Source organism: Pholcus phalangioides, unplaced genomic scaffold (genome assembly GCF_987345545.1).
Source record: "Pholcus phalangioides strain wild (caught in Gottingen) unplaced genomic scaffold, Ppha-v1.0 ptg000008l_1, whole genome shotgun sequence".
Lineage (NCBI taxonomy): Eukaryota > Metazoa > Arthropoda > Arachnida > Araneae > Pholcidae > Pholcus > Pholcus phalangioides.
In genome coordinates, this window is record NW_028301601.1 from 20,742,672 (window position 1) to 20,764,700 (window position 22,029).

The 22,029-nt window shown below is 33.6% G+C and overlaps 2 protein-coding genes across 3 annotated transcripts in view; one reads left to right on the forward strand and one right to left on the reverse strand.

Moving 5' to 3' along the window:
- Positions 1-3,489, reverse strand: part of LOC149083972 (atrial natriuretic peptide receptor 1-like) — a 72,473-nt gene extending 68,984 nt beyond the window's left edge. Inside the window, exon 1 of one of the 2 annotated variants that reach the window (XM_089234339.1) lies at positions 2,641-3,489. In XM_089234339.1, coding sequence (XP_089090465.1) covers positions 2,641-3,292 — 652 coding nt within the window. In that variant the 5' untranslated portion in view covers positions 3,293-3,489. The remainder of the gene's footprint in view (positions 1-2,640) is intronic. The other variant, XM_089234340.1, reaches the window with a different exon arrangement.
- Positions 3,490-18,705: 15,216 nt separating this feature from the next.
- Positions 18,706-22,029, forward strand: part of LOC149083973 (synaptogenesis protein syg-2-like) — a 158,873-nt gene continuing 155,549 nt past the window's right edge. Inside the window, exon 1 of the mRNA XM_089234341.1 lies at positions 18,706-19,084. Coding sequence (XP_089090467.1) covers positions 19,000-19,084 — 85 coding nt within the window. The 5' untranslated portion in view covers positions 18,706-18,999. The remainder of the gene's footprint in view (positions 19,085-22,029) is intronic.

Here is a 22,029-nt window from a genome sequence, read left to right on the forward strand (position 1 = left end):
TCACAACATCCAGTCTTCTGTATATCTTGTATAAAAATCTTATATTTCCATGCAAAATGAATAGCTTACGGAAATTTACAACAGAAAATGATTCAAACTTTTTAAGCCGTTTCTTCTGAGTCCCCAAACTCATCGTAATTCATCAGATCATCAGATGGGTACGCTGTCATCGCCATTGTCACTTTCAAAGAGGATATCATCTTCAGTTCCGTCCATCGCATTGCTGATGCAACACTTTTTGAAGGATCGGATGATAATTTCGGTGGAGATAGAATTCCACGCCTCATGTACCCATTGTCACACTAGGCCATTGCCAGGTTTCTTCAAGGCACCACCTTTTATGGTTTCTTTATCATCGGAACTCATCCATTCGATCCACAAATTCCTCAAACAGTCTTTGAAAGGCTTGTTGATGCTCACATAAGGCTTTACAATCGACGTTAGCCCACTTGGTATCAAAGTCAATGATGCTTTCGATTTCTTTGCCTCGTCTTTGACATTTTTGGGGGTTTGAACATATCCCATACCAATAATGCCGGTTTCTCGAACATTGCTACAAAAATGACTACTGATTGTGGGGGTCGATATTTCCTCATCAAAAACTGACCCGAGTATAAGCCGACCCCCCCACTTGAGGAACGAATTTTGCCACAAAAAAACTCGGCTTATACACGAGTATATACGGTACTTGAGTTTGTGTGCAGAAACCGAATAATATAATATATATAAGTATTTCTCTTCAAATTATACTTTCTACATACTCGGAATACAACAATCTAAATTCTTTTTAAGGGAAACTAATGAAAAATTTGAACATTAAAAAAATTTCCGTCCTGGTTCATTATCTTCTGATATCTATTCTTGAAGCAGATGCCGCAAATGCGGAAAAACGCCAGACTGCAAAATTATATTTCATGACGTAATCACAGTTCTGGATAGGCAAGAAGAAAAAGATAAATCTAGTTTGCAAAATATAATAATAAGCAAAATGCTTATCTGTTTAAAATTGTCAATATTTGAAGAGGCAATTTTGATTTTAAGTACTAATTAATGGATTTTTCTTTGTAAAGAAGTATTTTTTTAATACAAATTTTTTCATTGCAATTTACATTGAATATAATTTCTATGTAACATTTTTCTTTTGATGAAATAAACCAATTGGGGACTCGTCGTGAAAAATCGGTATAAATTAATAATTTAATTGGATATTTAAAATATATATTTTGCAGAAAATTGAATTTTAATGTTCAAGCCACTTTTCATTAAAATTTGAATTTTTTATCCAGAAATTCATTAATGTATAAAAATACCATATAGATTTTTTTTCCCTTAATTATTTATCATGTCCCATCAGATATAGTTTTTTTAATGAAGCTATTCAAACCAACAGTGAAAAAAAAATGATTCGTCAATTATCAAATGATACGTATAATTTATTAATAATTGAATTAGTGAGTATTTTATTTCCTAGAATACAACACTATTTGCAATTTTACATCTTCAAATATTTTTTCTTCATCCGTAATTTTCTGTCTCTTAATGGTTGCATTAGTCAACCCCGTGGGGCAGTGTTATACCACGGGTGTTCCATGAATCTGTTGATACGTTGGTAAAATTAATAAAAATTAAAGGAATTGATGTATTTCAATGCGGTTCACGAGAATTGATTCTCACCGGAGAGGGGGAGGGATTCCTATGGACTGAACCTCAGAACATTCGTAGAGATATTACCCCCTTCCAATAGATGCAACGAAACGTAATCTGAGGAACACGTGTCCACCGCGATATCGTATGTGTTATATACTGTTCCTACCAAAGCTCGAAATTGGTCAATTCGCGACGGGTCCGGCGACTTCGCGAATTGGCCAATTTTGTTAAACATTCACCCAGCCAGTTCGTGAAGTGTCCGGTGGTTCCTGGCCAAAGTCCGATAACAAAAGACATGATTCGGGATCATTGTCAAGTTCGTGTATTTTTTCGTGATAATTATGTCCCCGTTATTTACGGCAATCCATCAAACCGCCGTCACAATGTTTTAATCATTTTTTTCTCCAAAATTTGAAAAACTATATTTTAAATAATTATTTTTATAGTGTTTTCTTTCAAATTTCACCTAGGGATCTCCGGCCACTTAGCGGAATGGCCAGCCAAAGCCCGAATCATTTCTACAATTCGGACTTTGACCGAAACTCTTGGCCAACTCGGAAAATGGCCGGCCCCGTCGCAAATTGACCGCACTTCGGGCTCTGGCAGAAATACGACGAAAAGTGATTACTCCGTGAACGGTTCAACGTGGACATACCCACATTATAAATTTGACGTTCTACTAGCACGAATCACAGAGATGTCACATCGTGTAAAAAATTAGTTTTAATTAATTTCCCTTAAAAAGAAATTCATAATTACATGCATTTTTGCAGTATTTACAACAAATGCATTTCTACAAAGAATATTTGTTTCTACAAACGCAAGTTTCTAAATGGCAATTATTTTTTTATTCCGGACAAATGTGGCGCGTACGATAAGTGGATAAATAATTTTTTTTGCTCGATGTGGCGCTATTCCGTGAAATTCGGAATTCATTCATTTGTTTTCAATATTATGGATTAGGATGTCTCGAGGAAAAAAAATGGCACTTACCTCTAGCACAGCTTTTGAGATTCGTCATAATTTCCACCAAATCCGACAAAACAGTTTTATTCCGTGCTCTTATGTAGGTTTGCTGGCAGGTGATTTCAAAATTCTGATTCCGAGCCAGATCGAAAAAGAACTCCGCCATCGTATCGTAATACACGTCATGCTCTCGGTACACTAACCCAATGTATCTCCAGCCGAAATGTTTCAGGAACGAAAGTATCGCCTGCGCCTTGTCCTTAAGGTCATAGGAAAGTCTCACGAGCGTCGTCAGTTCCTTACGGTCTTTGAGAACGTCTCCTAGACCAGTCAGGATAGGGATCTTCCGATACGCTGCGAAACATCCAACGACTTGCAGATCGTCGCTACAAGCCGGTCCTACAAAAGCTGTTATGTTGAATGCTTCACTGAGATCCGTGGCTTTCCCGATGGACTGGACTTCGGAACATTCGTGAGGGTAGTACCCTTTCAGTAGATTTAAGGAAACATCATATTCCGAGGAACACGTGTCCACCGCGATATCTATCGCCGGTCCTATGTGCTGTATATCGAAACGATTACTCACAGAACGGTTCACCATCAACACCGCTACATTGTAGGTTTGCCCTCCCGTCAGCACGAAGCATAGAGATATCACAAACGCACGAAACGGTGACATCCTGGATAAAACTCGTTAACATCCAATGAATGCCGGAACAGTCAATGTCCAACATTGTTTCATTCGGTGTCTCCGGAAAACGTTTGGTGGGTAGTAGGAGAGGATGATGAAGATGTCCAAACGGGAAAACCGTTTAAACGGGGGAACTTAATGACACGAGTTGATGATGTCCCAGTGAATTCAGCACATTCACTACTGGATTTTAAAAATAGATTTTGTCAACTCCAAGTTCGTCAGACGCGAAAATTCCTGGCGAAGATGTAATTTTAGCATCACCCTACCGAGAAGAAGAAGAAGCCAGAGGCTGATTTCACGGCTTGTTGTATATACGAGTTGTTGATGTGCAAGTGAGGAGGAAAGCCACTCATGTTAGTAACCTCACATCTGAACGGCGCACCTCTCGTGTTTTTTTCACCGCACTCTCTCTCTCACTCACATACACACACACCTTATGAAGATAATAATGAATAGGAAAAAAAAAACAAAATTATATGGGACAAGACAAGAGAGGAACGTTAAAGAGTAGCGAACGAAACAAAAAACGCAACACCGAAAGGCACTAGCGTAATGTGTTCAACCACTGAATGAAAAGGGAGGAGTGGTTTCATGCAGCTTTGATACGTTCTCTGTGCTCTGAACTTATTAAAGATGAACTTGACACTAGATTATCTCGTTGAAGAGACGGACAAGGTATCGACATATATAGCGTCACATTAATTGGCGTCGAAGAAAAGAAATCGATAACTTATCGCAGTTTAATTGAACCCTATAGACGTGAGCTGGATACTGATAACGGGAACCGAGAGAAAACGTATTGAGATTAGATATTTATAGATTTGTCACGTGCTGAAACGATTATAAGTCACAATTATCGATGTATATACACATACAATCATTTCCATTATATAGTGGGAAAATAATAGTTGGGTCGTTCGTGTGTGTTTGGCTTTCTGATCATTAATTCCTATTTAATATAATCAAAATGTGAGTGGGAAACACTTAATCCTTTATATCAAAAGTATCAGGTTAGATAATTTGTTTTCAACTTACTAATTGTTTCAAAAACTTTGTTTTTTTGTCTTAAACTATAGAAAAAGTGGCTTGCCAAATAATTTACATGATGAATATTTATTATTATCATTATATATTATTATCATTATATATTATTATATAATTTTATTTTATTATAATTTTTTTTCTTATTCTACTTTTCACAATGTCGGATATAAAGTGTTAATAATAACATAAGGAATGATCATACTAGTATTTTATAAACCGTAAATCCTTTATTAGTCAGGGTTGATTGGACCTCCGAGGTTAAATAACTTGTTGTGTATTAATTGTACAAAAATTTTACTTTTTTAATCTTTCATTAGAAGTAAAATAACTTTCCGAATAATTTGCATGATGGTTACTTACCGTTATATTTTTGTTTACAGAGTGGTTATAATTGAAGTTCTCGTACTCTGAGTAATTTTTCTGAAAAATTACTTATCCGAATGCAGCCAAATTTTTAGGATATCTTAATGATACCATGAGAGATAACATGAATAGATTTATGATATTAAAAAAAGTTCAGTTTCGACCACCAGGTGAAAAAGTGGCGATTTTTTATTGAATTTTCGTTTTTCCTCTTTGAACCATATAGCATATATACAAGTTTATATGGAATACGTCCTCCACAGAACCGGCGCTACATAGGTCGGAGTAGTGTCAGAATAGTGAAGGGTACTATACTGGTCTGAACAGTGTCAGTATGCTAAAACTACTCATACCAGTAGCCATACCAGTTGCCATAGCAATCATACTGGATGCGACTTATATGTCGGAGTACTTCCCGTTGTACATGCGGCTTATATCTGGGAATTCTGTTCCTTGTGCGGCACTGTGTGTCTGACCATTATGTTGGCCCTCGAACAGAGACATAGATATAGAACCGCTCACAACCCCGGACTGATGCGAAGCACCTTACTTCCGGAAAAGTTAGCTGAGCTTTATAGTGATGCTCGAAAGTATCGAATCACTCACGTCGTTCTCCCCATGAAGACAGCCATCAACTCGATACAACGCACAAGCTATTTGACTAAAATGTATAGCTGAACCCAATGATTAGGGAGAAAAATTGCACGTGCGCCCAGTGGCACATAAGGGCGGGAGACCGCAGCCTTGGATTTCGAAAGAAGTGTGGAAAAGTGGTCCTGGACCGCAAAGGGTTGCAGTTAAGGAAAATGTTGATTAAAAATTCACTTTCATCTTACGAACATTAGTTGTGATCCACTCAGTCCCCTGCTAAATCCAATAGGGATTTTGCTTCCGGTTTCGTGATATTTTTCCCAGAAATTTCTAGTATTATAGATAATAAATTGCGACCTTAATCAATTCCTAGCTTATGACATGTATGTTGTTTTACTGGTACATTATGTATATTGTTTCATTGGTTATGTACGTTATTCGATTGATACGTAACGATGAGAAAAAATAAAGATTACGGGTTTGAAGCTCCAACTTGCATCCCATGTATCGGAAATTCTACTATTTTCTCTTATTAAAGCGGAGGTGACGGAGACTCCCCATGAATCAAACTAGGACGCTGGAGAAGCATCAACGCAAAAAATATGTCTTGTGTTATTGCATTTCTATGTTGACCATATATGAACCGTATTTTTTTTTTTAAACAGCAAATTACAGTATACAAATATATAATACAAAATACAAATACGACACAAAACACACACACACATATATAATACATACACTATGATACTACCCAAGGGACTATGAAGTCCTTCCAGCAGGCCTATATGATTTTTATTACATGATTTTCTCCCTCAGCAACAGCTCTTTTCTTCATTAGATGTATTTTAGTATATAATTAATATGCATTGGTACAATAATTTATTTCAAAGTACTGCATTAATATCTGTGTTTTTGATCAGAATAAAGGCATTGTAATCTGTATTTTTATTACTATTTGTGTAATTGCTAGAGTAGATGAAGCTCATTATTTTTCGTGCGGTGTTTACGCTACTTTTCCGTTTTCCGTTTTGGACGTCTGCGGTGTTATATGGAAATGTTCGGTTTCTCCCATATTCTTTCAATGGCGTCTCTTTTTACTTTTTAATGTTCACCGAAATGGCTGATGAAGAGGGTTCCCATGAATTCATAGATTGTAATTAGACATCTATGATTTCAAATACAAATTATCAATGGTGTCGTTTCAGACTAATAATTTTCATACAATGCAATTTATTTTACTTCTTTAACCCTTCATTCCCTCACTCGGAGATGTTTTTCTCGCTTTTTCAGTAAATTTAAATTAACTATTTTCTTCCCACCAGCTATATTTTTTTCAGCGAGATTTGATCATGCCCCACATTTTCAGCATCACAATTCCCCGTGTTTCTTTTCGCCTAAGAAACATATTTTAGCAAAAAATAAGGATTATCTATTTATAAAACTAATATAATATAACAATATGGTTAACCAATAATGTAATTTCAATAAATTGAAGTCTCATGGTTACATTTTACACACGGTATAAAACTTTCTTATATAGAAATATTATTGAAAGTATTAGTTTCCATTTATTTAATTTCATATTTCAAACGTATATATTTGATTGTGTATGTTATCCTCGGCTAGTACATAATTTTACATATCTCTAATACCTACTTTTTTAAAAATTTTCAAAAAAAAAACCAAAAAAAAAACAGCTTGCGCGCATGATAAAAGAACATGACATCAATGAAATAGAATGAAAACTGATGCAAAATGAAGAAAACTGTTCAGTTTATGAAATGACGCAAAAGATTTGAGATACATTCGTAAATACTTGGGTTATGAAAACGTTAAATTTTCTTTTTAATTTTTAAAATTTAATTTTGAATAGAGTTGAAAAGATAACATTTTTCAATCTTTATCGTCACTTTATGAACTCAACAGCTTTCATAATTTTAATTTTTTAATCAATTTTACAGATTTAATGTAATTTTATCGTGCAAGATGTCTTAAATGCATTTGTTTGAAAATTTACCAAAAATTAGGGGTCCAAGATATGTAAAATTTTGTCCCAGTGGAGGATGGTATATACAATAGAATATACGTGTTCAAAATATGAAATAAATCAATGGGTAAATAATATTTTTTAGTATTATTTCTAAATAAAGTTCCTTATCATGTTAAAATGAAATTTTCAAACGGTACAAAAATATTACTCATATAGATATTGATTTATTTCAAATGTAGTATACATATTTTGAATTGTACTTGTATGTGCTGTACATATCTTCACTATAAACAAAAACACATTGTAAACACATGATAACAATGTAATGGAATGAAAATTTATTCTCAAAATAAAATCACCTGTTGAGTTCATAAATTAACGGAACAGTTTGTAAATGCACCTATAAATATTGAGGTAAAAAAAAAAAAAAAATATATATATATATATATATATATATATATATATATATATATATATATATATATATATATATATATATTATATATATACATTTATTTGTATTTATTACTATTTCTTTTTAGTTTTTAAAATTTCAAATTTAATTTTCAATGAGATTGAATCAATTGAATTTCAATGGTTTTCATCCTTTTTCAGAACCGAACAGTTTTCTTTATTTCGAATCAACATTCATTCAATTGAATTGTTATCATGATACTTTATCATGCGCTCAAGGTGTTAAAAATGCATTTTTGAAACAAAAATTGCAAAAAATTCAAAACTGAATATATGTAAAATTTTGCGCTAGGGCATAAGATAGCGCAGTGGTGCACAACTGGCCCACGGAATTTTTTCCGGTAAAAAGCTATCGAAGCAGACATCTCAATAAAAGCCTATGTTGGTCATTTCTCCCTCCCCATATAAATATTGCAAATCGTCGGGATCCAAACGGGATGCTTGAAATTATCACAAAAAGAAAAAAAAATCATCAAATGGCAATTAAATTTGTCAATTATAGCCATAAAATTTGTTCAAAGCTAGTAAGGTTGTCAATTAAAATTGCCAAATCGAAGTAGAGTTGCCAATTAGACATAAAAATTGTCTAAGGCAAGCAACTTCACTTGCAACGAGAGCAAGTAAAATTTCTTTTCAACTACGATTGCAACCAGAAGAATAGTCTAGAGCTAGTGAACGTGTCAATTACAGTAAAAGGCAAGTATCTAAAAGTATCTAAGGCAAGTAAATTTGTCAATTTTAATCAAAACTAAAAAAAATTGTCGTTTTTCTCTACGAGACCGTCCATCCCTTTGGGAAAGAGCGCAAAACATCCAAAGATGGTCTATCATGTCTATCTGTCTAAGGCGTTAATTTATTCGTCATGGAAATAATCTGCATTCTGAATTTATAAAGTTCAATTAAGCCACGTTGAAAACTAAGGTAGAAAATACGTTTTATTATGAAAAAGTTGGAACGACCAAAATTATATATGGGTATGTCCCGTAAAATACAGGTCTTATGGTCATCCATTCATATACAAGTTTCCCGCAAGCGGCAAAAATACCTTATATCTGGAACGCGGACTGAAAAGGTTGTGTACCCTTGAGATATCATATACATTAAAATACTTTCGTACAAAATTTCAAATAAATCAATGGTTAATGAATATTTTTAATTATATCTCTACTAGAGCACAGTTTTCACCGAAGTTACAATGTAGGAGACGCTTTATATTTGCCAATAATTGACTATCCAACATAGTGTTAGTATTATTAAATATTTCAGTTTTGGCCAGGCAGTGTAGCTAGTCGAATTATGAGCTTTTTTTCGGTAGGCAGCGGCATGTTTCAGAATGCTGTTGCGTCTTGTTATTACATCAAATAAGAATTTTGTGGTAAGAATGAAGTTGAAAATATCCTGACTTGATTTCAAAATAATGTAAGAAAACCTAAGTTATTCATTATATTTTTATGATAATCGTGATTGAACAAATCTGAAAAATAATCGATGGAATAATAGATTTTAAAGTGTTTAAAACGTGAATTTAATAAATAAAATCTAATATTTCATGACAATAAATGTCGTGAAAAGTTCCAAAACTATTACCATTGAAAATCCACAAACATCTCATATAATCAAAGGTATTAAATTATTACCTTATAAATTATAATCGCTATTTTATTATTAATTACCGTTTGTTTTTGATAGAAGGGGGAACCCACAACGAGTTAGGAGTAGCGTCATCTAGCGATTACCGCTGGAGTTAAAAATTAAAAGCACTCAGTGTTTCGTTAGAAAACAGAAAGTACAGAATCAATAACACGTGTGAAATAAAAAAATAGGAAAAAAATTGTAAAAAATTTAAATTAAAATAAATTAAATTTATTTTAAAGTAATTTTTATCAGAAAATATTATTCACATTATAACCTTTCGTTTTGATGTAGATATTTTATGAATTTCTTCCATACTAATGGGTTAAAATAATGTTCCCCAACAGGAAATAATTGTCGGTGATATTATAGGATCCCCTTGTGTGCCCCTATTGATCATTCACCAGCCGAGACTCCCCCCCACATACAAATGCTGGGGGAACCCCCAAGACCCTACATCCCACTGGGGATCAATGATCTAGATCAGAGGTCTTCAACGTTTTTCGTTGAGCCACGAGCACTGCCTGTACCCATCATCAAAAGAAGAGCACCTTTTTAACAAGTTTGACATATCAACGCATGAAATCGGGATGATTTCAATCCTTCGATGAGATTTGTGCAATGTGTTTAGTTGGAACGGTGATCAAGTGCACGGAATCGGACACGAGCATACAGCATTCAGGGTGCTTCGGGAAGCACCGTGGTGCTCGCGAGCAAAGGGCTGAAGATGCCTGCTCTAGATACTGGATATGCAATTCAATTGCCCGGCAAATAACGCTCGATGTACAAGTATACACGGTTACAACGACACCTTAGCTTCGACGTTAATAATCTGTGGTTCGAGCTGATTTCCATAGAGAATAAACAAAATAAACCTTGCTTATAACGCCGATGAAAACGCAACGACTTCGGTTACAACGGCATATTTTTTCGTCGCTTTCACTCCCGTTTTTGTGGAATTTTTTTCTATCATTATGGCATGTTTGCTATCTATAACGCTCATCACATGCTTGAACGTTACTGAATGCAGATATATATTATTACGTGTTTCTTTTGAATGGAACATTGTCCTATGTTTTAATTTCTACTTTTCCGACATTTAATATAATGATAATAGTTAACATAATAACAGGGTTAATATGCAAATTATCTTTAACAAATCTATGACGAAGATAATTAGCATAATAACTGTATTACGATAATTATGATAATAAATATTCATCTCACACATTTGAACTTATTGTTTTTTTACAAACTCTACTATTTAAATCATTGCGGGCTTGAAGTAGAATTCGATTTCTTGGTAAGGTTGTGTATTTGCAAGCATTATTTGTTATTTTGTCCATAATTCGAACATTTTTAGCAATAATTAACGATATCCCGTAATTATGATCCCGATTTTCCGTAATTTTATCGATCAGATACGGTAACCCTAACCATAATGGAATTGAAATTCCAGCATGTGATTGCATCTGCTTATTCTTTTTGATACTTTAAAAAGTCTTGTAAACGTCAACCTCGGTTACAACGACAGAACTTCGCGGAATTTTTAGTGTCGTTACTACTGAGTTTTTCAGCATTTCGGGGGGGGGGGCTAATTTCTACTTTGCCCTGTGCTTTTAAAAAAAAACTGTGGTGATCGCACATTGAAAAAAAAAAGCTTGTTAGGGTGGAAGTTACCCTTCCACGTATAGCGTTTCAAAACTGGAGAAAATTTGATACTATTTTTTCCATGTATTTCAGTACCTATTTCATGCTCGGATATGATGCACATGTTTTAAGACTTCAATTTGAATTTCATGATTCAAAATTTGTTTAGATCACAAACTGACGTAGCCTTTACAGTTAAAAGGGACACAGGGTTGCTATGTACTTCCTTGCAACGTATGCACAAATATCCACGGTGCAGTGAAACTTCACTACAACGATACTCGATACAACGATAAATCCCTCTATAACGATATTTTTTTTTCCTAATCGTATTTCGAACGGCCTTTACTCTACTGCTAAAATCCTCTCGATACAACGCTATGCATTACTTCGATAAATTCCACTACAACGATATTTTTTAACAGATTATAAAACTGCCATAACCATACTTTTTATATACTTAATAGACTTAAATATGACCGCAAATATGACTCAGTATTTACTCAATACCCTAAAATACAATACTACAATGCAATATTACAATACCACAAAACAATGCAATGCTACAATACAATACTCTAAAAAACAATATTTACTCAATACAATACTCTAAAATACAATATTTACTCAATACAACTCTATGTACATAATATTTTACTCAAACATGTCAAATATGACAGTAAATCACTTCACAGTGCGCAATGAGTATAAATGACTTTTATTTATTCAAATAATCAAATATACTGAGAAATTTAATTTTCTGTATGTTATGCCGAAACTAATATTTGGAAAGAAAAGTGATTTGTCTCTGGGATTCGAGCCCGGGTCCCCTTGAATACCGGACAAGTACACCAGAGACATAATTTAAGGGAGGCTGCTATCTCCACTCAACGCTTCACGCTACTAATGCGTGTTATAATTAATTGAAAAGTGCGTCTCTGGTGTATTTGTTAGCGCACTTGCACGGTATACTAAGGGGACCCGGGTTCGATTCCCGGAGAAGACAAATCACTTTTCTTTCCAAATATCAGTTCCGGCATAACATCCTGAAAATTCAATTTCTCGGTATAATTCAGAGGCCGGAAAAATACCTTCTCTAATTATAATCAAATATATATTTTTTTTTGATGCGAAGAATAAAGACATTTCATCTTGAAATAACAACCCCAACTTACAAAAAATGCTAATAAAATCATAAATTTGGAGGTGACTACGATATGATAATGCTACCTCTCGATATAACACTAACCCCTCTACAACGACATTTTTTTCTTCGTCCGCAGAATATCGAAATGTATCAGAATTTCACTACGACTAAAAATTAGCGTAATGAATCAGAGCCTCCATTTGGGATGTGCGACAGGTGCGGTCGCAGGGCCTAGTGGTTACGGTGGGGGTCCATGCACTAACGTTAATAGAATTGAAAAAGAAAAAAATATATATATAGATAGATAGAACCGCTCACAACCCCGGACTGTATATATATTTATATATACATGATATCCAACAATACATTTCTTTCGAACAGAAACAAAGTGTCTGAGCTTCAACTGATTTGATTCTGTTATTTTCTTCAATTCTGGAAATATTTCTTCCATTGATTCTGAAATTATTTCTTTCGTTAATTCCGAATGTCTATTTTAATTCTGGGATTTTCTCTCATACATTCGGGATTTTCATCAATTTTGGGATTTTTCTTTCATTAATACTGAATTTTGATCAAAATCGTCAGAGTTTTTCCTCTTATCAATCCCGAAGTTTCATCAATTTTGAGATATTTTACTTTTATTATTATTATTAATTCTGAATTTTCATTAGGGAGCAGATATTTTTGAGCATTCTCGATCTTTGTGGATGTCCGATTCCCCACCACCTCAACATATATATAAAATCGGTGCTAAGGAGTCCCGAAAGTATTTCCACACCGGGCCCAGCGTGTTATCAAGGCGGCCCTGAACTAAATGTGTTGGAAAATGAATATTGTTTCAACTGAAGTTATCTCACACGGAAAAAAGACATTTTCAAATTCATCCTGCAGCTCTATCTAGGTGATCGGCTGAAGTTGGTTTTGGCTGTGGTTCCCAACTTCGAGGCGCAAATGCGAGCCGATCTCCCAGTTAAAAAGTCTCGCCACAGAGAGCAGCAGTCCTACAAACAGTACAAATATTCAGTCACTACACATCACTCACTTCACTTCTGAGATATAGATGGCAGCACTGAAAAATCATACACAACACTAAATACCCACTCAGACTGTTAGGTACACACACTTATACTTCCGACACAACTCACTAGGTAGTAAATTGCCTATGGCAATAGACCTAAGTTGTGCTCGGTTTGAAGAAGAAGAAGAAGCTCTATCTAGGAGTTTTGAAGCAAACAACTACATACTACTTCTAAAGCACACATTCACCTCGTCCATATTCCTCTGCGGAACCTAACAAATTGGTACATGTTGGAATGTGCGTGTACGTGTAGTGAAACCTGACGTGAGGTTTTGTTTCTGTGTATTGCTTGTTATGTGTAGTGCTGCCATCTGCCACCAGTTTTTCTAACGAAGTGTAATGAAACAACTACATACTGATTTTTTCCAACAAAAGATCGCATGATGGACTTTAATTGAGAGCCAAAACTTTTGCATTACCTTACGTAACAACTATCGAATGCGCGTGAAATGGGATTTGTATGAAATTCAGAATTGAAGCATTTGTTTCCTTAAGTTTGAGATTCAAACATCTATGAAATTGTTAATTACTGTCGAGTCCAAATGATTATTTTCGTTTCTATAGCACTATTTGAGTCTAGTGAATGTGTAAACTGGTTAACCAATATCGAAAATTCATACGCGCGATTAAAAAGATCTGGTAGCCACATCATACCTCTGCGGCTTCTTTTGAAATAAACGACATATCAATCTATTCCTCTCTTTCAGTGATCAGTAGTTCAGATGCTTAATGGTGAATATGGTGACCAAGAGTTTTGCAACCCGCATTTAGAGTAGATTGCGAGACTGCGTCTATACGAGCTGGTGTTAAAACGGTAATTAGGATCTTGGGATCCACAAAAGAGTTGCAAGAATTTTAAAATTCCTATATGAATGTAAAACAAAAGAGTAAAAGTTTTGAAATTTTGCTATCGATATTAACAAAGAGAAAAGTGTGACCTGAAATCTGACATGATACATTGGAATGTCAAACCATTTTACTGCGAAATAAGAATTAATCTTCTAAGTGACATTGACGAGATATCTCGCTTCCTTAAACCCTTTCATTTTAGCGTTGACAAACTCAGATATTTTGTTAAGTTGATTTCTCAGAAAAAGCGGAGAGGGTGGGGAGAGACTTTTCCCTATACCTCTTACACGAAGGTTTTTAACAGCTGGCTGATGCGAAGATATATATACAGGAAAGAGTGAAAATTCTACTGTTTATATGTGGGGAATCGAACTCACGTCCTTTCACTTTCCGGGAGACCGCACTAGACTACAAAGTCAACGAATGTCCTTGGAGCTCGTGTGCACTGAACGGGACCTAATTCAGACCAGAGCTCACAATTTCTGACAATGCGACGAGATGGCGACTTATCCGAGGATGATGCCACTCTCCGCTATCCTTACGAAGGTTTTTAACAGCTGGCTGATGAAAAGATATATTTAGGAAAGAGAGGAAAAAGGATAAGAGTCGCGGAATATAGGATAAGTCGCCATCTTGTGGCAGTGTCAGCAATTGTTAGCGTTGGCCTGAGTTAGGTCCGACCGTCCATGTACGGTCCCGTTCAGTGTGCACGAGCCCCAAGGTAAGATTGCGATATTCGTTGCCTTTGTAGCCTAGTGGTCTAGGGAGCTCTCCCGGAAAGATAGAGGAGGTGTGTTCGATTCCCCTCAAAATGCAGTAGAATTTTCTCTCTTTCCTAAATGTATCTTCGCATCAGCCAGCTGTTCAAAACCTTCGTATGGGTAGCGGAGACTGACATCATCCTCGGATACTTATACTCTGCACCTGCTGAATGAATGAACGCCAGAACTTTGCCAATGGACTTACCCCGTTGCCGGAATATCCTCCAGCCTAGCTTACTGCACCTGCTAAAAATTAGAAGTAAAGCTACTTCATAAAAAAAAAGGAAACAAATGGTATGCCATTTTGAAGAGGCTTCTCAGTGATTTCGGCAGCGTCGCTTGAAGCTTTATACTACTTTTTCCTGCGTTCAGCTTTCTTTGACGAGCATTTTTTTTATTCTTTTTGTCCCGCTTTAATTATCATGATAGTAATATACTATATTATCGGAAACTATTTTGGAGAAACATATTTACGATACCGAAACATGCGCATGCATATATTATACAGGGTGGTTCCATAATTCCTCTTGCCGCGTTTTACTGGCGAACCGTTGATCACAGAGGCAAACTTCGAATTAGAAAAAAAGTATCCGAATAACGTGTGAAACTCAGATACGCCATTCGTGTTGCAAGGGGGGGCAAATAGTTATCAAAATAAACATAAATTAACTCTTTACACGGACACCCTGTACTCAAATATCCAATCAGAAATTTGCTGCTGTCGCTCTTCAAGGTAACAAAAAAAAATATTGAAATTTTTGACATGACGCAACATTTTCAACATTGTAAACGTTCGCTGAGATAATCGAACTCATAAATCGGAGGAACGTTGGGAAAGAATAGCATAAAGTAATAGACAATGTTTCTTTCTCAACTTTTCTCCGATTTTAAATTCAAATATATCAGCAATTATTGCACTTAGAAACGTGTAATTTTTATTTTGGGGGCCTCGCGAGAGGGACTGGACAACGACTTTACATTTCCAGCGAAATTGTCAAATATTGCTTATTACGTGAGAAATACACTCCTAAAATTAGTTTGCAGTCATTTCAAATGTATTGTACGGAAAAAAATTTGAGCATTGCATATACGTCGAATAAATATAATCTGTAATTATTGTATATATCCAGTGCAACAAAATTTATAAATTATTAAATTTTTTTACAGTTTTTATCCCAGTAAATATTGTCTGATCCAATAAAGTCAGCTTCATTTGAGGAGAAAACGACACATTAAAAAATATAAAGAAATTAAGTTGGAGAAATTGCCTCCGGGAAAAGTGTGATTATTGCATAAATTTCAGCAATAAAATTGTGTAAAAAACTGTATGCAAAGATGAATATACCCTGCATCATCTTGGCTGAAAAAAAAATTGAAAAAGTGAATTATTTATCTTAAAGATTTACTGATATACAATGTTTTTAATGTATTTTTTGAGTAACAAAAATGCAAAAACGTTTTGGAAATTCCAAAAAAAAGAGTGATCTGATTTTAAAGGATTATAATGAAAATAAAATTTATCTGGCAAATAGGCGGCGCTCTTAGGTTCTTACATTAACCTTTTCACGGCCAATGTCTCATTTCGTAACATCGGTTATTTGAATAGAAAAAAAAAAATTGATTTTTTTTTACATGGACGCACTTGCTCTTCCGAACTTGGTTTACGAAACAGAAGCTTTTCATTAATTTCAGCACTTTTATGCCATGAATTTAATTTTTTTTTCAATTACTTATTTCCCAAGGAAGAATAAAATTTGATTTTTTTTAATTTCAGTTTTTATAGATATGGACGTATCCGGAAAAAAAATCATGGATTTTACGGTTGAAATTTCTGAAAACTAAAGAATCAGAAGGAGGAATAACATTAAGAAAATTTATTCAGATCCTAATTGAGCCTGTAAAGTATTAAAAAATATTTTGCATAAGTATGTAATTGTTTTACTAATTTCTAGAGCATGGATGCATATTCATTTGCATATTTTGTACTGTTTAGCATTAAAAATGCATAGATTCAAGGTATTTTCAGAATAAGTGCATAATTTTGAAAGTGTATTTAAGCTCAACACTTATTTTTTAATTGTTCAAATAAATAGTACTCAATAATATTTTAATAACATCGGCTCTTTCCCGAATTTAAGATTCAATTAGTTAATAGAGATTTTTGTCATACTGTATTTTTGCAAATATCAACTGTTGTATTGTTTAAAGGCTATTTCTAGAGATATGTCAAAGTATTCGATGTTTCTTTTAAGAATAGTGTCAAAGTTCTTCTGTTACTGGTATTTCGTTAATTGAGCAGTTACAACAAACTAGAAATAAAAAATGCCCAAAGAAATATTTTTTAATGCATATATTTTCTCATTTTTGGCACATATTTCGGAATTTTCGACTTTTTCACGATTTTTGGTGCATGTTTTGCGTTTTGAATTCATATTTTTATATTTTAAGTACATATTTTGACATTTATAAGTGGTCATTTTTTCATTTTTGAGTGCATATTTTTTGATTTTCTGACACGGGAAAGAGACGTGCGCTTTTCCTGCTCCCATATCTGAAATACCAATAAACCAAAGGCTTTGTAATTTCTCGACGCTTCCTAATCTATCATATTCTTAATTTACATTATAGCTTCATTCATTCATCTCCCCATTCATTATATTTCTTAAGAACGGCGATACGAACCAATGTAAGTAGAAAGACGGAAGGGAGTCAGTCACACAGACCATTCTATGTATTTAGGAACATACATATAGCTTTATTCCTGCCAAATTTTGGAGGAAAAAATTATTATCGCATCGTGACTGTTGTTTGATGGGTTGCCATAACTGACGTGGACATAATTATCACGAAAAAATACGCCAACTTGACGATGACATCAAATCATGTTTTTCGTTGACTTCCATCAGGGATCATAGGCCACTTCGTGAATTGGCCAGCCAATGTCCGAATTTAAACGGGTTCAACACTTAACGAAATTGCGAAGTGGCCGGCCCCGTCGCGAATATGCAAATTTCGAGCATCGGTAGTAGGGAGAAAAATAAAAATCCTCCAGCACAGAGTTTCCACTACACTGACATACATCAAGAGAGAGGTCGTTTACACAGAATACTCTAAAACTGAACAATAATAAAACCAGATCAATGGATCCAATTGCTTCACCATCAATATTATTCGTGTTATAACTTTATTCCGTCTCAAAAAATATAATACCATGCTTTAAAATATTAGAATGTTCGGAGAATGTCGGAGAAATCTATGGGGGTTACACAGACCCCTTACCGTCTTGCTATGTATAGTCCATCGAACCGTCTTTCCAGTGTTCGTGCATATTTTTGAGCATATTTCGTCACTTTTTTTTAGCGCATATATAACCCGGGCTCCAGTAATTACACACATACACAAAATGGACGTTATTTACGATAAATATCGCTACATATCCGTGCATTTGACGTAACGAGTTAATGAAATGCTCACTCATCTTTCTACTTCCATACTAGCTCCCCCACCACCTCCGTATTTGTTAACCTCCCTGTATAACCAGGATCTTTTGTGATTCCAACATCTGTGGCGACAAATAAAAGGACACGAAATTAACTCGTAACCAGCTGCCGTGGAACTACAGTCAACTTTTCTTGTTCGTCAGTCAACACACACTCTTCTTTTTTCTTCGCCTGCCCTATATAACTTGTTTGGAAAACTTTCCCTTTTCAGTTAGGACTTTGTTGCTCCGCCACGAGAGGGCATCTCCGTCGCTAATATACCCCGCCCACACGAGGCAAAAGACGGGGCGTAAAAATAAAATAAGAGATGAGGGAGATGAAGAGGCGGAGGAGGATGATTCCGAGAGGTGAGTGAAGTGAGAGAACGAGATCTCGCAGCACAGCAGCATCAAAGGCACAGTGGAAACAACAACCGTGTTGTGAGAGTGCGTGTGTGTGTAGTTTTCGTCTAAGAGGCGCCGCGGTACAGTCGATCACTGAACTAGCTCTTGGGACGAATAAAAAAATTTAACAACTTGCTAACATTGTGCGGTTTGTAACAAATAAGCTAAAAAAAAAACAATACAGTAAAAACAGCAACTAGGAGGCTAAATAACTTCTGTGGCTAGTTATGCACCTGGATCGTGACATACGATTTCATCGTATTTATTTTATGTTCTTCGCTGTTTTGTTAACTTTGGGGAATTTTTTCTTAGGTGAGTGAATTTAAATTTTTCACTTAAATACTTGATGGAGTTGTACATAAAAGAAGAATGTTTGAAATACGATGATATTCACATTATTTTCTTTAGTTATCACACTGTTATAAAACTTTATTTACATATAATATTAATAAGAAGCGATAGAGAAACATTCATCACATTTATTACATTCAATAAATATGACAAATAGTTATGCTTGAAATAAATATAATATATAATTCAATATTTAAAATAATTATTATGCATGTTCATAAGTTCAAATAAATATATAAAACATATTCATTACGTTTGTCAAATATAAATGCTATAAAATTTATTACGTTGAAACTGAAAATAAAATGAAATTATTCGAAAAAATAATCATGAAAAATAGTAAAAGATTGAAATTTCCTTATTAAATTGAAATTTCTTTTTCCTTGAAGTTCAGATTCAATTTTATCTTGATTGGGGAAAATACATTTACAAGTTCTATAATTATTTAATCATATTTGATTTTTTGCACAGTTTTTTTTTTATTTATAGGTATTGTCATATTTATTTTATGTTCTTTAAGTTTTATTTATATTAAAATTTTTTTTCTTAAGTGAGTAAGTTTATAGTTATGGAAATATCATTGGAAATTTTAGTTTGTAGTTATTGTAGTATATATATATATATGGGAGAATTTTCATTAAAAAAACTGTTATATTCTAATAAATTTTCTTTATCACACTGTTATCCGACTGTTTAAAAATTTTATTTGCATATAATATGAATATAAGAGAAATTTATAGATTGATATTATGAGAGAATTTTCTTGAATCCTCTCTTCATTAGAAACATCCATAATATTTATTAGGTTCAATGAATGTAAATATAAAAATATGTAACTTATTACGAATATATTGATCACGAAATTATAATATCAGTTGTTATGAGAAAATAATTATGGAAAAAATAGGAAAGCAATGAAATGCTCTTATCAAACTGATTCATTTTGATTTTCCTGAAGTTCCGATGTCTTTGATCTTGATTAGAGCAGGGTAAATTCGAAAATTTTACTATTTAATGTCGCATTTGAGTTTTTCCGTTTTTGGACTTATTAATTTACTTTTTTAACGTGATGTTTTTTATTTGGATTTCAATAGAAATTTTAAATGCCATTTTTTAATTGTATTTTTTATCTATTTTTCAAACATATTACTGTTTTAAACTCCATATTTCGGATTGAATTTAGATTCATTTTATGATTTTTATTAATAGTTTGATTACCCTTTATTAAGTACCCTTTTACTGCATCATTGAGGTATACTACTTTACTACCGTGTTGTCAAGTTTGTAATATGAATAAATAACTATAAAATAGACTAATACTTTAGAGATATATTTTTGAAATCCTCTTGGTATTCGTAACACATTCATCATAATTTTCATAGTATAAATATAGTAAATATTAATTATATTAATTATAAATGCAATACACTTAATTATATTCAACATGAAAATTAAATGAAATTGTTCGAGATAATAATCATGCAAAAATAAGAAGTGGTAGAAATTTTCTTTTTAAGTTTAATTATATTTTCCTTGATGTTCCGATATCCTTTTAATTTGATTAGTGAAAAACGAAATTTAAAAATTCTACGCATTTTACCATATTTGATGTATTTAATATATATATACATTTTTAAATTACTGTTATTTAGCTTCATATTGTAGCTTAGTTTTGAATAAAAGTTCTTAATGGCATATTATTCAATTATATATTTGATTTCAAATAATTTTATTTAGATTTTTAAATTTATCTTTTAAAACTTGTTAGTTTATGCTTATTATTTTGGCTTTCATTTCGATTTATTTTACACTGCACTGCCATTTAGGTATGTTGCATTGCACTCTGAATATCAAGTTTATAATTTTGAATTTTAAAATAATATTTTTTGAATAAAGTTGAATTCGGACATTTTTTAAATATTTTTTACTCTTACAACTGAAATGGAAGAAAAATGAATATGATCGCTATATAGAGGAGAGAGAGGGACATGTATTTAAATGTGAACGTCCAACTTATTTTAAATATATTGCCTATCATGTTTTATATGCAGAGAAATAATTGCTTGTTGAAAAGCTGATATGAAATAATTTTCAGGGCACTTTGCACGAAATACCGATGTCATTAGAACCCTCGGAAGAACGCAAACTTGTGGAGGATTTGAAAACTATCTTTATAGATATACAGGTAGAACGCTCACAACCCCGGACTGATGCAAAGCAACTTATTTCCGTTACCTCAAAAGAGGCAGGTTTGTGTCGGAAAAATTAGCAAAGATTAATAGTAGCGGCCTCCTTGCCGCGTGCTCGCAAGTATCCAATCACTCGCGTCGTTCTCACCATGAAGACAGCTCTCAAGTCTATAAGCCATTTGCGCTATAAACGGACAGCTGAACCCCATGACCAGGGAGAAAAATTGCACCTTCTTCCAGTTTCACGTAAGGGCCGGAGACCGCAGCTTAGGATTTCAAATGAAAACATATATGTTTTTTTTTTTTTTTTTTTTTTCGAAATATATATAATTATATATCGAAACAACGATTTCAAAATATTTCTAAAAATATCGTTGCATGATGAGGAGTTCAACTATTGTCCACAGAACATTCCGTTGAATATTTTTCGTTGTAGAAGAATTTATCGTAAAAAAAAAAAAAATCTTTATTGTTTTGGGCTAATTACTCCGTTACAAGGAAACAAGGTAAATTGGTAAAACAACAATTAAATTTTTGCTTTATATGGAATACATGCACGAGAAAAAATATATATAGGCTACAAAAACAAAAAGAGAGAGTGAAAACGAAAAGAAAAAAATAGTAATAATAAACAGGTGAGAAGGATGCATGGGTATACGTTCGACAAAACTAAACAAATGTCTATTAATGGTTAGAAAAAAACAAATAAAATACAAA